Here is an 11,973-nt window from a genome sequence, read left to right on the forward strand (position 1 = left end):
AGTATCATCTGCATAGGCATGGGGATGTCTTTGGTGCTGTTCAGCTGGACAATGATGTGGGTAAAACAGATTTACACATGTGGCCGAACATTTTAGAAAGTCTTTATCGTGAAATCGTTGCTTCTTCCTTTCTCTGTACAGGGAGATGCTGGTTTTCCTGGTTACCCTGGTTTACCGGTGAGTCCTTCCATTTTCCACACACTAAAACTTTGATGCCACCATGTGGTTCAGCCAAAGTAAGCTAGAAGTATGTTGGACTCTGTGGTGATTGAGACACGGCATTTTGTCTTCAGGGCGACGACGGTGCGAAGGGACCGAAAGGGTATCCAGGATCCAAGGGGAACCGGGGTCGTGGGGTAAGAAAGGTTTCTTTGATGTCGCGTCACTGAGACGTTGGCTTTTTGCTTCTTCTGTGATTTATGTGTGACCCATACAGGGGAACTCAGGCATGCCAGGAAAGCCAGGTGAGCCTGGAGGTGACGGATATCCAGGACACAAAGTACGTTTAAACTGCATCTTCACCTGCCTACCTTCACTCTCATTAGCACGTCTAATAATTCTTTGAATGATGTTATCTTCTAAGCAAATCTTTCAATAAAAAAAAGCTCATTTAGTTTTTAAATTAAATTAGACAGAGGACATATTAAAAGATGCAGCTGCCAGGCAGGATGAAAAGAGAAAGACCTCATAGAGGTTTCATGGATGTATTTGGCGAGATCATGCAGAGGGTTGCTGTGACAGAGCAGGATGGTATCTGAGCTGGAGGCAGATGGCTGTGAGCACGTCCTGGTTACTGATGGACGATTTCAGTTCAAAAAGCTGGTAATGACACAGCATCACAAATTGCTGGGATCACTGTCCATAGGAACAGACATCACACAAGATCCATCCATGACTGGCAGACTCCAGCAGTAACGCTGCATCCTGTTCCGTTGTCAGGGAGGGACCACATCAACGTAAAACCGGCACCATGTAAAGGAAGCGGGTCATCACCCTGTGGAAGCCACAGATAAAAGTCACATTTGATTATCCTCCCAAATAAACTTACAATAATCTCTGTTTTTCCTCCATCCAGGGCCCGAAAGGTCCTCCTGGGAGCAGAGGCCTGTCTGTAAGTCCACCTTTAAATCGCTTCACCTGCTTAAAATAAATATGTTGTTACAAAGAACATTTTCTGTCGTCTCAGGAATGCGAACTGATCAACAAAATCAGGGACAACTGTGGTAAGTGTCATCGCTTTAAACACGTTTGCAAAACAATGATCAGCTGTTTGTTTATGAGTTTTTATGTAGAGGATGGAAACTAAAACGAACGTTTGTGGAAGCAAACTGCAGAGTACGAGCGCTGTGATAAGTGAATGTGTTTCTGCTTCACACAGCTTGTTCACACGGTACGTACGTCTCCTCTTAGTGAGAACAAACATGGTGAGTACAGCACAAAGACTTTGTCCACAGATGCCGACTGACTGAGATCATCGGGACATATTTGCACCTTTTTATCTGAAACTGTCTCCAACTGCTTGGTGGATTTTACTGAGTAGCAGAAGTCCTTTGTAACTTGTAACTAGTCGTCTTTGAGTATCTGTTAATCGGCCTGAGCGTGTTTCCAACACCGCGGTCGTTTCACTTCAGCTCTTCCTGACGTTACCTCCTCCAGGTGAGTCACAGTGTCCGGCCTACCCCACCGAGCTGGTGTTCGGCTTGGACATGTCTGACGACGTGACTCCGACGGCCCTCGAGAGGCAGCGCTCCGCCCTCCTCCACCTGCTGGAGGACTTGAGCATCGCTGAGAGCAACTGTCCACAAGGCGCTCGCGTGGCTGTGGTTGGATACAGCGCCTACACCAAGTACCTGATCCACTTCCAGGACTACCATCGCAAGACTGCGCTGATAGAAGCTGTGAAGAACATCGCCCTAGAGAAGACGTCCAAGAAACGCCAGCTGGGCGCCGCCATGCGCTTTGTGGGTCAGAACATCTTCAAACGAGTGCGAGCTGGGTTCATGGTGAGGAAGGTGGCCGTGTTTTTCACCAATGGAGCGTCTCAGGACAACACTGACATTCTTGCTGCCATTATGGAGTACCGGGCTCTGAACATCGTCCCAGCAATCATCTCCCTGAGGAACGTTCCCGCGATTAATCAGGCGATGGAGGTGAGTTTGATTTAGCCTCCATCAGGTCCATGGTGAACATGCTAAAATTAGACGATACATTACAAATGAATTCTCAAACATGTTTCATAGTTTTTCTGTTGTTGGAAAAAACGATGTTGATGAATTAACCTGAACACTTTAAACTGCACCATCATGCACAAAATCATCTTTCATTTAGTCTGACTTAAAACCTGACTGAGACCATCTGGAGATGGGAACCAAAAACAGCTTTTGTAGGAAACCTGTTCCCAGCGCTCCGATTCCTGGGAATCGTGTGGCTGCACTCTCTCGACGATCAGCTGGTTACAGTTCACGCGTCAGAGGAGGAAAATAGCGATGCAGCCTAATGCATGGACATTTATCTTTATTGTACAAAAGACAAATGGAAAAGAGGAAAAGTGTGTCCGCGACAGAAACAACTGCGTGATGTTGCTGATGCTGCCCAGACAGACTTTACCTTCCACAGGTAACAAACAGCAGTCGGGCTGCAGCCTCCCTGTCTACCTGCTCACGCTTCTAAAGTAGAATCAGTCTTTGCTTCGTGTTCTGCTAAGAGAAAGATCTCAGAGATGTGAGTCCTCGTTAGGGATTTGCTTTGGTGCAGCCTGAGGTTCATGTTACTAAACTGTGGTTGTGAGACAGCTTTTTTTAATGTAACAGGTAGTGAAGCAAATTACTTTTTCCCAGGAGCAATCAAGTAGCAAACTGCGTTACCTTTAAGAAAAGTGTTCTGGTGTCTTGCTAATCATTTTATCTTGACTCTGGATTCTGTAGAAAGAATAGAGCCTGGAATGTGAAGTGCGTGACTCCCTGGGGTAGCTCAAACACACAGCTTTGATCAGAAAACTCATAAGCTGGACATTATTGTATACAACCGACAAGGATTCAGGGTCACCCCAACTATCAGTTTCTTCTTTAGTCTGAAGTACTGAAGTAATAATCTGTAACCAAATATTATGTCTTGTTTGTTATAACAAATGAGAACTGCTTATTAACAGTTTTTTAAATGAATTCAAACTGTGTCTTTGGTTGGTTAATAAGCTGAAGTGCTGCCACTCCTCCTCCTCGGCCTGTGCGATGAGGAGTCTGGCTGTGACTCAGTGGGTCAGGATAACTCAGTATGTTGATACCAGCATGGACTAGCGTAGATCCATCCATCCATCCATTCGCTTCCGCTTATCCTTTTCAGGGTCGCGGGGGGCGCTGGAGCCTATCCCAGCTTTCATAGGGCGAGAGGCGGGGTCCACCCTGGACAGGTCGCCAGTCTGTCGCAGGGCCGACACACAGGGACAGACAACCATTCACACTCACATTCACACCTAGTGACAATTTGGATTGTCAAATCAGCCTATCCCCACAAGCTGCATGTCTTTGGACGGTGGGAGGAAGCCGGAGTACCCGGAGGGAACCCACGCAAACACGGGGAGAACATGCAAACTCCACACAGAAAGACCCCGGCCTGATGTTGGAATTGAACTCAGGACCTTCTTGCTGTGCGGCAACAGTGCTAACCACCGTGCCACCGTGCTGCCTCTTTTTTTTTTCTTTTTTTTTAGCGTAGATGAAAAGGTTAATAAATGAAATGGGAGCTGCTGTTACGATTGAGGTGGAGGACTCACACGCAGGACTCTGATGCACACCGGGTGTATATACAAAAAGGTGAGGGGTCAGGGCTCCAGGGAAATCCAGGGGCAAAGTGCTCATTCCTCTTCAGGCAATCCACACACGCGACCAGCCTCTCTCTCCGACACTCACCACACAGGAAGCAGTCCAGGGAGTCTGTACACAGGGAAACGTACTGAAGGTTTCTGTTTGAGGCTACACTTCCTCCTCGTAGTCACCAAACTGGCCTGATTTCCCACTTTGGACACAGTCAACCAGGCCAACAGTACCTTTGCAAAGCACCACAGGGCCTGGCTGGCTCTGTGGGGAGCCAGGCCTCCAGAGCTACAACCAGGCGACCAGGTGCTAAAGGAGGCAAAGGAATAATTGGACAACCGACAAAGTGAGCAGAAGAGAGCCAGCTTCTCAGACAGTTACTGCTGATGTTGCTGCTCTTTAGACAACTGAACAAGCACCACTGATGTGGTGCACCAGGAGCAGGAAGTGATGCAATAATGCAGCGAGCGTGCCACCCTATCTGTCCACAAAACCTACCATGCCTCTCAGTGTGAACATACAGGAGTGTGGAGTCGATATCGTAATATCTGGTTTGGATGAAGATGGGACTTCATAAATCAGTAAGCACTGTTACAGCAACGGCGCCCTGAGATTATCGGAGTGTTTGCCTTGGATTAAAAAACATTTGGCTCTTGATGCTACAGTCAGGGTGTCCCCGTTTCCTTTTTAGACCTTACAGTGTGATGACTTCTGGAGGGTTCCACGGTTTCATCATCTCCCTTTTAAACTCTTTGCTCTCACTTGAGCCAATACATCTGGGACCTTCTCAGCACATGATGTGAGGGCCTTTTTCCCAGCCTGTTTGGCCTGCAAGCACAAAGTCGTTCCAGCTCATTGTGCACTTAGTCTCCCTGTGCGGCTCCAGTTATGTTTACAGTGTGTAGCCAGAAGTTAGTGTACAACAGGAAGAAACAGCTGTGGTGCCTGAAGCCTTCTCTCATGGCTGTCAGTTATAAAGCACATACAAGACAGATGGACCGAAGAGGGAAAGTTTAATAAAACATAATTTTCTTTAAGCTGCTTGTCGTCTTCCCTCAGTCGTTGAGGAATTCTGTTTGTCATGAACGAGCGAAGCGGTCGGTAACGGTAGCTGCTGTCTCCTCTCAGGCTGACGACACAGGAAACTCCATCTTCACGGTGCTGAGGAGGCCACAGGAGCCGGCTGCTGACCTGAGGAGGGTCAAGAGCTGTGCCGTCTGTTACGGTAACGACTGATGCTCATACCTCATCTGCACTGCACACTTTTTTAGTTCGAGTTAGATGAGCTGTGTGGGATCAAAGTGAATATGAGGAAGCTTGACTTTACAGTCCTCTTAAAAATGTAAATCGCCACATCTCACTGCTCTCAGGACGTGCGGCTACTTTTATTGATGCCATTATCGGCTCTGCAGCAGGTGACTGTGATAGTAGGTAGGGGTGGGACTTTATTTATACCGATATGTGACAGAAGGAAGGGGGCCGACACTCCGAGGCAGCAAGTGTAGCTTCAGGCCGAGTGCACAGACAGAAACACAGGGATGAGACCGCAGAGCTGAGTGCAGAGTTTTTAAAGCTGGCCTGGTTTTATTTTCAGCCATTTTTCCACGATGGAGAACAAAACGATTCAACTTGTCCAGGCCTTAAACGTGATGCGTGTTCTCCCCTGCGAGTCTCACAGCCCTGAATGTGCACTTGAAGCCATTTTTGATTCTAACTTGTTGGATCTGCTGCTCACCGCCAACAAGTTGCTGCAGTTTTACGACTTTCCCTGCTGATTAAAACCTCCCTGAGTCATTAAGCAATAACAAATGAAAGGTTTTTATACGACTGCAGTTAAAAACAAAACTTCCAGAACTTTTTCTGTGATTTCACACATTTCTTTCTTTGTTCATCGTGTAGAAAAACAGTTAAATATTTAACTTCTGTACACTGACAGAGACTTTGGTTGATACATAACTTTATGCCTTTAGGTGTCTAATCCTTCCCTGGATGAAAAACACTTACACAATATCAGACTTTTTTGTTTCAGTTTTGGTAATACGTGAGAAAAATCACTTTTTACAATGAAGTTAACGTTAAATACACGAGCAGCGTATGTGGATGAATAAAGGTGTTTTCAGTGGCTGCTGATGTCTCTGCAGACCCCTGCAGGCGTGCAGAGGAGTGCGCCTTCATCCAGGAACCAGTGCTGCCTCAGCAGGCGGATGTGGACCTGGTCATGGTGCTGGACAGCTCCAGGGAGATCCAGGCCGATGAATACGCCGGTGCCCGGCAGCTGCTGAGCTCTGTGGTGGAGCAGCTGGCCGTGAGTCCACAGTCCCGCCGAGCCGGCCGCCAGGCCCGAGTAGCTCTGGTCCAACAGAGCACCAAGGTGGAGTTCGGCCTGCAGACCTACCAGAATGCTGGAGACATGAAGACGTACATGATGCAGAACATGCAGCAGCAGGGCGGCTCTTTGGCGCTGGGACAGATGCTGGACTACACCCTGAGGGAGGTGCTGCTGAAGGCCGGCCAGCCGCGCAGCAAGAGGGCCGTCCTGACTGTGGTGGGCACCAAGACGGCCTACAGAGACCAGGCCAAGCTGCGCTACATCTCCCAGAAGGCCAAGTGTGAGGGGGTGGCGCTGTTTGTGGTGACGGTGGGTGATCGTTACAACCGGATGGAGGTGGAGGAGCTGGCCAGCGTGCCGATACAGCAGCACCTGATCAGACTCGACAGGCTGAAGGCCGACGAGCAGAGCTACGCCCAGCGCTTCATCAGGGTCTTCCTCTCCGCCCTCAACAGTAAGAGCACGCTCAGATCTCCCTGTCGTCTGTAACCAGACACACACTGACGGGCTGTTCGGGTTTATTTCAGAGGGACTCAACACTTATCCTCCACTCCCATTTAAACTGACCTGCAGCCAGCTGTCAGAGCCAGGCGACACTCTGGACACGAACAGGTAACACTTTCCACAGACTCACACAGACTCACATTGAGCCACAGCTTCCACAGACTCACACAGACTCACACTAAGCCACAGCTTCCACAGACTCACACAGACTCACACTAAGCCACAGCTTCCACAGACTCACACAGACTCACACAGACTCACACTGAGCCACAGGTTCCACAGACTCACACAGACTCACACAGACTCACACTAAGCCACAGCTTCCACAGACTCACACAGACTCACACAGACTCACACTGAGCCACAGGTTCCACAGACTCACACAGACTCACACAGACTCACACTGACTCACACTGACTCACACAGACTCACACAGACTCACACTGACTCACACTGACTCACACAGACTCACACTGACTCACACTGAGCCACAGCTTCCACAGACTCACACAGACTCACACTGACTCACACTGAGCCACAGCTTCCACAGACTCACACAGACTCACACTGACTCACACAGACTCACACTGACTCACACTGAGCCACAGCTTCCACAGACTCACACTGACTCACACAGACTCACACTGACTCACACTGAGCCACAGCTTCCACAGACTCACACTGACTCACACAGACTCACACAGACTCACACTGACTCACACTGAGCCACAGCTTCCACAGACTCACACTGACTCACACAGACTCACACAGACTCACACAGACTCACATTGACTCACACTGAGCCACAGCTTCCACAGACTCACACAGACTCACACAGACTCACACAGACTCACACTGACTCACACTGAGCCACAGCTTCCACAGACTCACACAGCTTTGTCATCAACAACACATCTGTGTAGCTCACACAAACACACCTTAAAGCAGATAACCCATAAGCTGGAGACAATGTCATCTCTTACTGTTTGGCACTAATTAACTGGAATAAGTTTCTCTTTATTGCTTCATGAACTTCTTCACAAATAAATTGAAGAAAATAAGAACAACCCCAGGTTTCTCTTCAGCTCTGTAGCCAGGCTGACAAACAGTCAGAGCTCTGTTGAGCCAACCATCCCTTTAACCTTAACTAGTAATGACTTCATGAACTTCTTCACAAATAACATTTTTATCATTAGAGAAAAAATTACCAGTAATCATCCCACAGATGCAATATTATCTACAGCTACTCTTAGTACCATTGATGTTAAGTTAGACTCTTTTTCTCCAGTTGATCTTTCTGAGTTAACTTCAATAATTACTTCCTCCAAACCATCAACGTGTCTTTTAGACCCCATTCCTACAAAACTGCTCAAAGAAGTCCTGCCATTAATTAATGCTTCGATCTTAAATATGATCAACCTATCTCTAATAATCAGCTATGTACCACAGGCCTTCAAGCTGGCTGTAGTTAAACCTTTACTCAAAAAGCATCTCTAGACCCAGCAGTCTTAGCTAATTATAGGCCAATCTCCAACCTTCCTTTATATCAAACATCCTTGAAAGAGTAGTTGTCAAACAGCTAACAGATCATCTGCAGAGGTTTATTTGAAGAGTTTCAGTCAGGTTTCAGAGCTCATCACAGCACAGAAACAGCTTTAGTGAAGGTTACAAATGATCTTCTTATGGCCTCTGACAGTGGACTCATCTCTGTGCTTGTCCTGCTAGACCTCAGTGCAGCGTTCGATACTGTCGACCATAATATCCTATTAGAGCGATTAGAACATGCTGTAGGTATTACAGGTACTGCGCTGCAGTGGTTTGTATCATATCTATCTAATAGACTCCAGTTTGTTTTTTATGGCCCCGCCCCTCCCTGAGCCTGGTTCTGCTGGAGGTTTCTTCCTGTTAAAAGGGAGTTTTTCCTTCCCACCGTTGCCAAGTTCTTGTTCATATGAGGTCGTCTGATTGTTGGGTTTCTCTGTAGTATTTCTATGCCTTGAAATATAAAGCACATAAATGTTAGTAAACAGCAGTTTCGGAGCAGCAATAATTAAACGTGTTATTCAGAAAGCTATTGTGATGGCTCAGCGAGTGCCGCTGCTCTGTGTCCAGTCAGGGCTCAGCAGACTGGGAGCTGGAGATTTCCGATCAGCCGAGAAACTGGTTCCAGGAGCAGACGGGAATCTTGGCAAGAAACCTGAGCGTCATCAACACTCTGAGCAAAAGAAACAGGTCGTTTTCAGGAGCTGACCTCACAGGTAGAGCACTCACACACACACATAAACACACACACACACTCACTAATTAGTGCTCAGTAACATTCAAAAACATTTTGGAAAGAAAAGCATCTGCACTTTCAGTTTCTTGAAGACGTTTCACCCGAGAAGCTTCTTCAGTTCTCAGAGCGACTGGTGGAGCGTCCCAGATTTTTAAGCCCTGTGGGAGTGTCCCTACGAGGGTCGTGGACCTCCTATTGATCCTCTGCCTGGGTGTGAAAATGGGTGGGGGTCACAATCAACCAAGATGTTGGGTGAACCCACACGTGTAAAGAAAGCTCTTAAAACATGCGATTATCCTAATTGGGCTTTCATCAAATCAGCAAAGAGGCTGATTCCCTGAGGTCAGAAGGCCCAGGATGTGATTGGGTGTTAAGGCGTCGGGAATGAAATCACATGATAGGGTGGAGTTAGGTTTCACCCAAACCCTTGGCTGATTGTGACCTGCACCTGTTTTCATACCTCGGCTCGTGTGATTAGGTACAGGATCATTAGGGGGTCCGTCGTCCCCTCTTGGGCCGGGGCTTAAACCAGTTGCTCTAAGAACTGAAGAAGCATAAACGTCTTCAAGCAACTTAAAGAAGTCCAGACGCTTTTCTTTCCAAGCTCCTCAGACTACGATGAGCTGGATGACTGAGAACCTTTACAGACATGTTTCTAATTAGTTAAAAACAAACAGATTTTAACCACGAATGGTTCACATTCAGTCGTCAGTGAGTCCACATCATTAACAAGCACACACTCGGATCACTGGCCTGTTTATGGCCGTCTGTGTTGCTGTTTATTTCTCCCCTGTGGGTGTAACTCAGCCTGTGGTGTTGTAAAGTGCTCTAATGAAACCTGCTTCACTGAAGCTCTGCAGCTTTAGCTCGCACTCCCTGCTGACTGTTTGGTCTCTGACAGATGTGGACGTGGAGCCGACGAAGCAGCTGGACAGCTTTGTGTCCACAGGTGAGCATCCACCTGCTCTCAGTCACACTGTCCTTTCTCTTCCTCGCTACGATGACGGGAAGAACGCTGAGTTTGAGGAACGCAGATGATCTCAGTGACATCGCACCTACAGTCTGCAATCATCAAATAGGGAGACATTGACCAAAACATGAGCCACAAACATTCAGCCTACTTCAGTTTAACCAGCCGAGAACTGAGGGAAAGTCTTTTAGTGGGGTAGCTCAAACCGGTCAAAAGATACAGACTAAAATAAATTCCCCTTCAGAGGACATAAACGAGTGTGCTGGGTGTCAGGAGGTTACAGTGTTATTAGTAAGAAGCACAGCTGCACTTTGCAGCTCGATACATAAACTGTGCCCAGTGTCCTGCTAGCCTACCGTGTGAGCCTCTGAGGACAACGACTGATATTTCCCAGCCTTCAGAGCAGACGGCAGATATCCGAGCTCAGACTTCCTGTTCAGTTCACTCTTCATTGTTTATGCATTTAATAATAGTCTGCAAAAATCAAATCAAACACCCTGGCAAAGAAGGCCCAGAGCTGCTGCTCTACCCTCCTCAGTGGAGAGCGTGATCCTCCTGCCAGGTGTTTGTACTCAGGGGCCACGACTGAGAGCAGGAAGGCTGCACTGAGGGTCATTAGCACCCCCCAAAAAATCACTGGCTGCCCTCTGACACACCTGGAGGCCATCGCCAGATCCTCCTGTCTCAAGTAAACCAGGGCCATCACAGGTGACCCCGCCCCCCACCTGTTTGACCCACTGCTCTCTGGTCTGCGCCTCAGGTCAGTCAGCTGCCACACCTCCAGACTCACTAACAGCTTCTTCCCCGACCCCTGCCCACCAATCTGAGGCATGGTCTGAGTGACCCTCATCACTCAGGACGCTCACACACTCACATTCCTCTAGAGCAGGGGTCGCAACCTGCGGCTCTTTAGTCCTTATACTGCGGCTCCACGTGGTTTGGAAAAAAATGACAAGTAACTGAAGTGTATTTTAATTGTCTTGGTTCTTTTTTAACTTGTAGTTCGCAATTGGAAGATTATCGTGATCTTGAAATACAAAAATAAAATTATATGTTAGTATTCTTCATCGCTCAAAATAACCGTACCCGCCGAAGCGCCGTGGATTTATCGAGGCTTTCAACCCCAGGCAGGCCAAGCATGGATCTTTGGATCCACAAACGTAAGTGAGCAGCTCCTCCATGAACTATGGTAACAACAAGCTGGGTCCAAACTGCTCTTTGGGTGTTAAAGGTTGCTGACCCCGATCTGTCTGCTATGTATTCCTGAAGCCCTTTACTATTGATATATTTTCTTCCTCCGTTGCAGAGCGCCCATAATTTTGCACATGTACAATGACAATAAAGGGCTCTTCTATTCTTCTGTTCTGTTTTATTGAGTTTGTTTTTCTGTGAGCTGATTTTGCCTCCTCGCTCCTGTCACCTCTTGCAGGCATCTGCTTCCTCGGCAAGGATGCTGGCGACTGTGTGAATTACACGGTCAGGTGGTTCTTCGACCACAAACGCAGCGTCTGCTCCCGTTTCTGGTACAGCGGCTGCGGAGGCAACGAAAACCGCTTTGCGACGCAGGCAGAATGCGAGAGAGTTTGTCTGTCAAAGCACAGATGAGGCGCCGGGCCACCGATCTGCACTGAGAGCTGACACAGCAGCAGAGCGACCTCAGAGCAGCTTCGTCCACAGTGGGTTTTGTTCTGGGCAGTTAAAGTGTAAAGACTTAAACACACACAAGGAGCCGCCTTGTCCTCCACCCATGTATGATTAGTTTAGTTCACTCCTCTGAAACTACTTTACTGAAATGGAATAATCTTTTTTATGTCACAGGGTGCTATTTTTAAAGGTATTTTCATTTTTAAATACTTTAAATGCTTCCAAGAAAAGACATCACGAGAATGTGTTGAAAAATGATTTTATGCCTAAAACCTTTATGAATTATGTTTAACAGATGCCAAAGGAAGCAGGACTGTGATGCAAATTTCTACCAGGCGTTGGTGCAGTGCCTTTGCAGCTGCAGCCGGGCAAACAAAATCTGTGAGAAAATTTAGAAACATCAAAAACTAAAGTTAAAACAACGCCAGCTCAAGAAACG

General features: G+C 47.5%; 1 protein-coding gene across 1 annotated transcript in view; it reads left to right on the plus strand.

The window, feature by feature from the left end:
- Positions 1-11,495, plus strand: part of LOC146623609 (collagen alpha-6(VI) chain-like) — a 45,859-nt gene extending 34,364 nt beyond the window's left edge. Inside the window, exons 28-40 of the mRNA XM_085366035.1 lie at positions 142-177; positions 294-356; positions 437-499; positions 1,076-1,111; positions 1,187-1,223; positions 1,379-1,390; positions 1,657-2,150; positions 4,938-5,034; positions 5,951-6,592; positions 6,666-6,750; positions 8,755-8,900; positions 9,822-9,869; positions 11,320-11,495. Of these exons, the coding sequence (XP_085222161.1) occupies positions 142-177; positions 294-356; positions 437-499; positions 1,076-1,111; positions 1,187-1,223; positions 1,379-1,390; positions 1,657-2,150; positions 4,938-5,034; positions 5,951-6,592; positions 6,666-6,750; positions 8,755-8,900; positions 9,822-9,869; positions 11,320-11,495 (1,935 nt within the window). The remainder of the gene's footprint in view (positions 1-141; positions 178-293; positions 357-436; positions 500-1,075; positions 1,112-1,186; positions 1,224-1,378; positions 1,391-1,656; positions 2,151-4,937; positions 5,035-5,950; positions 6,593-6,665; positions 6,751-8,754; positions 8,901-9,821; positions 9,870-11,319) is intronic.
- The last annotated feature ends 478 nt before the right edge of the window (positions 11,496-11,973 follow it).

Source organism: Diplotaxodon limnothrissa, linkage group LG11 (assembly GCF_057381915.1).
Source record: "Diplotaxodon limnothrissa isolate DT_005_m linkage group LG11, D_limnothrissa_male_GT1.1, whole genome shotgun sequence".
NCBI lineage: Eukaryota > Metazoa > Chordata > Actinopteri > Cichliformes > Cichlidae > Diplotaxodon > Diplotaxodon limnothrissa.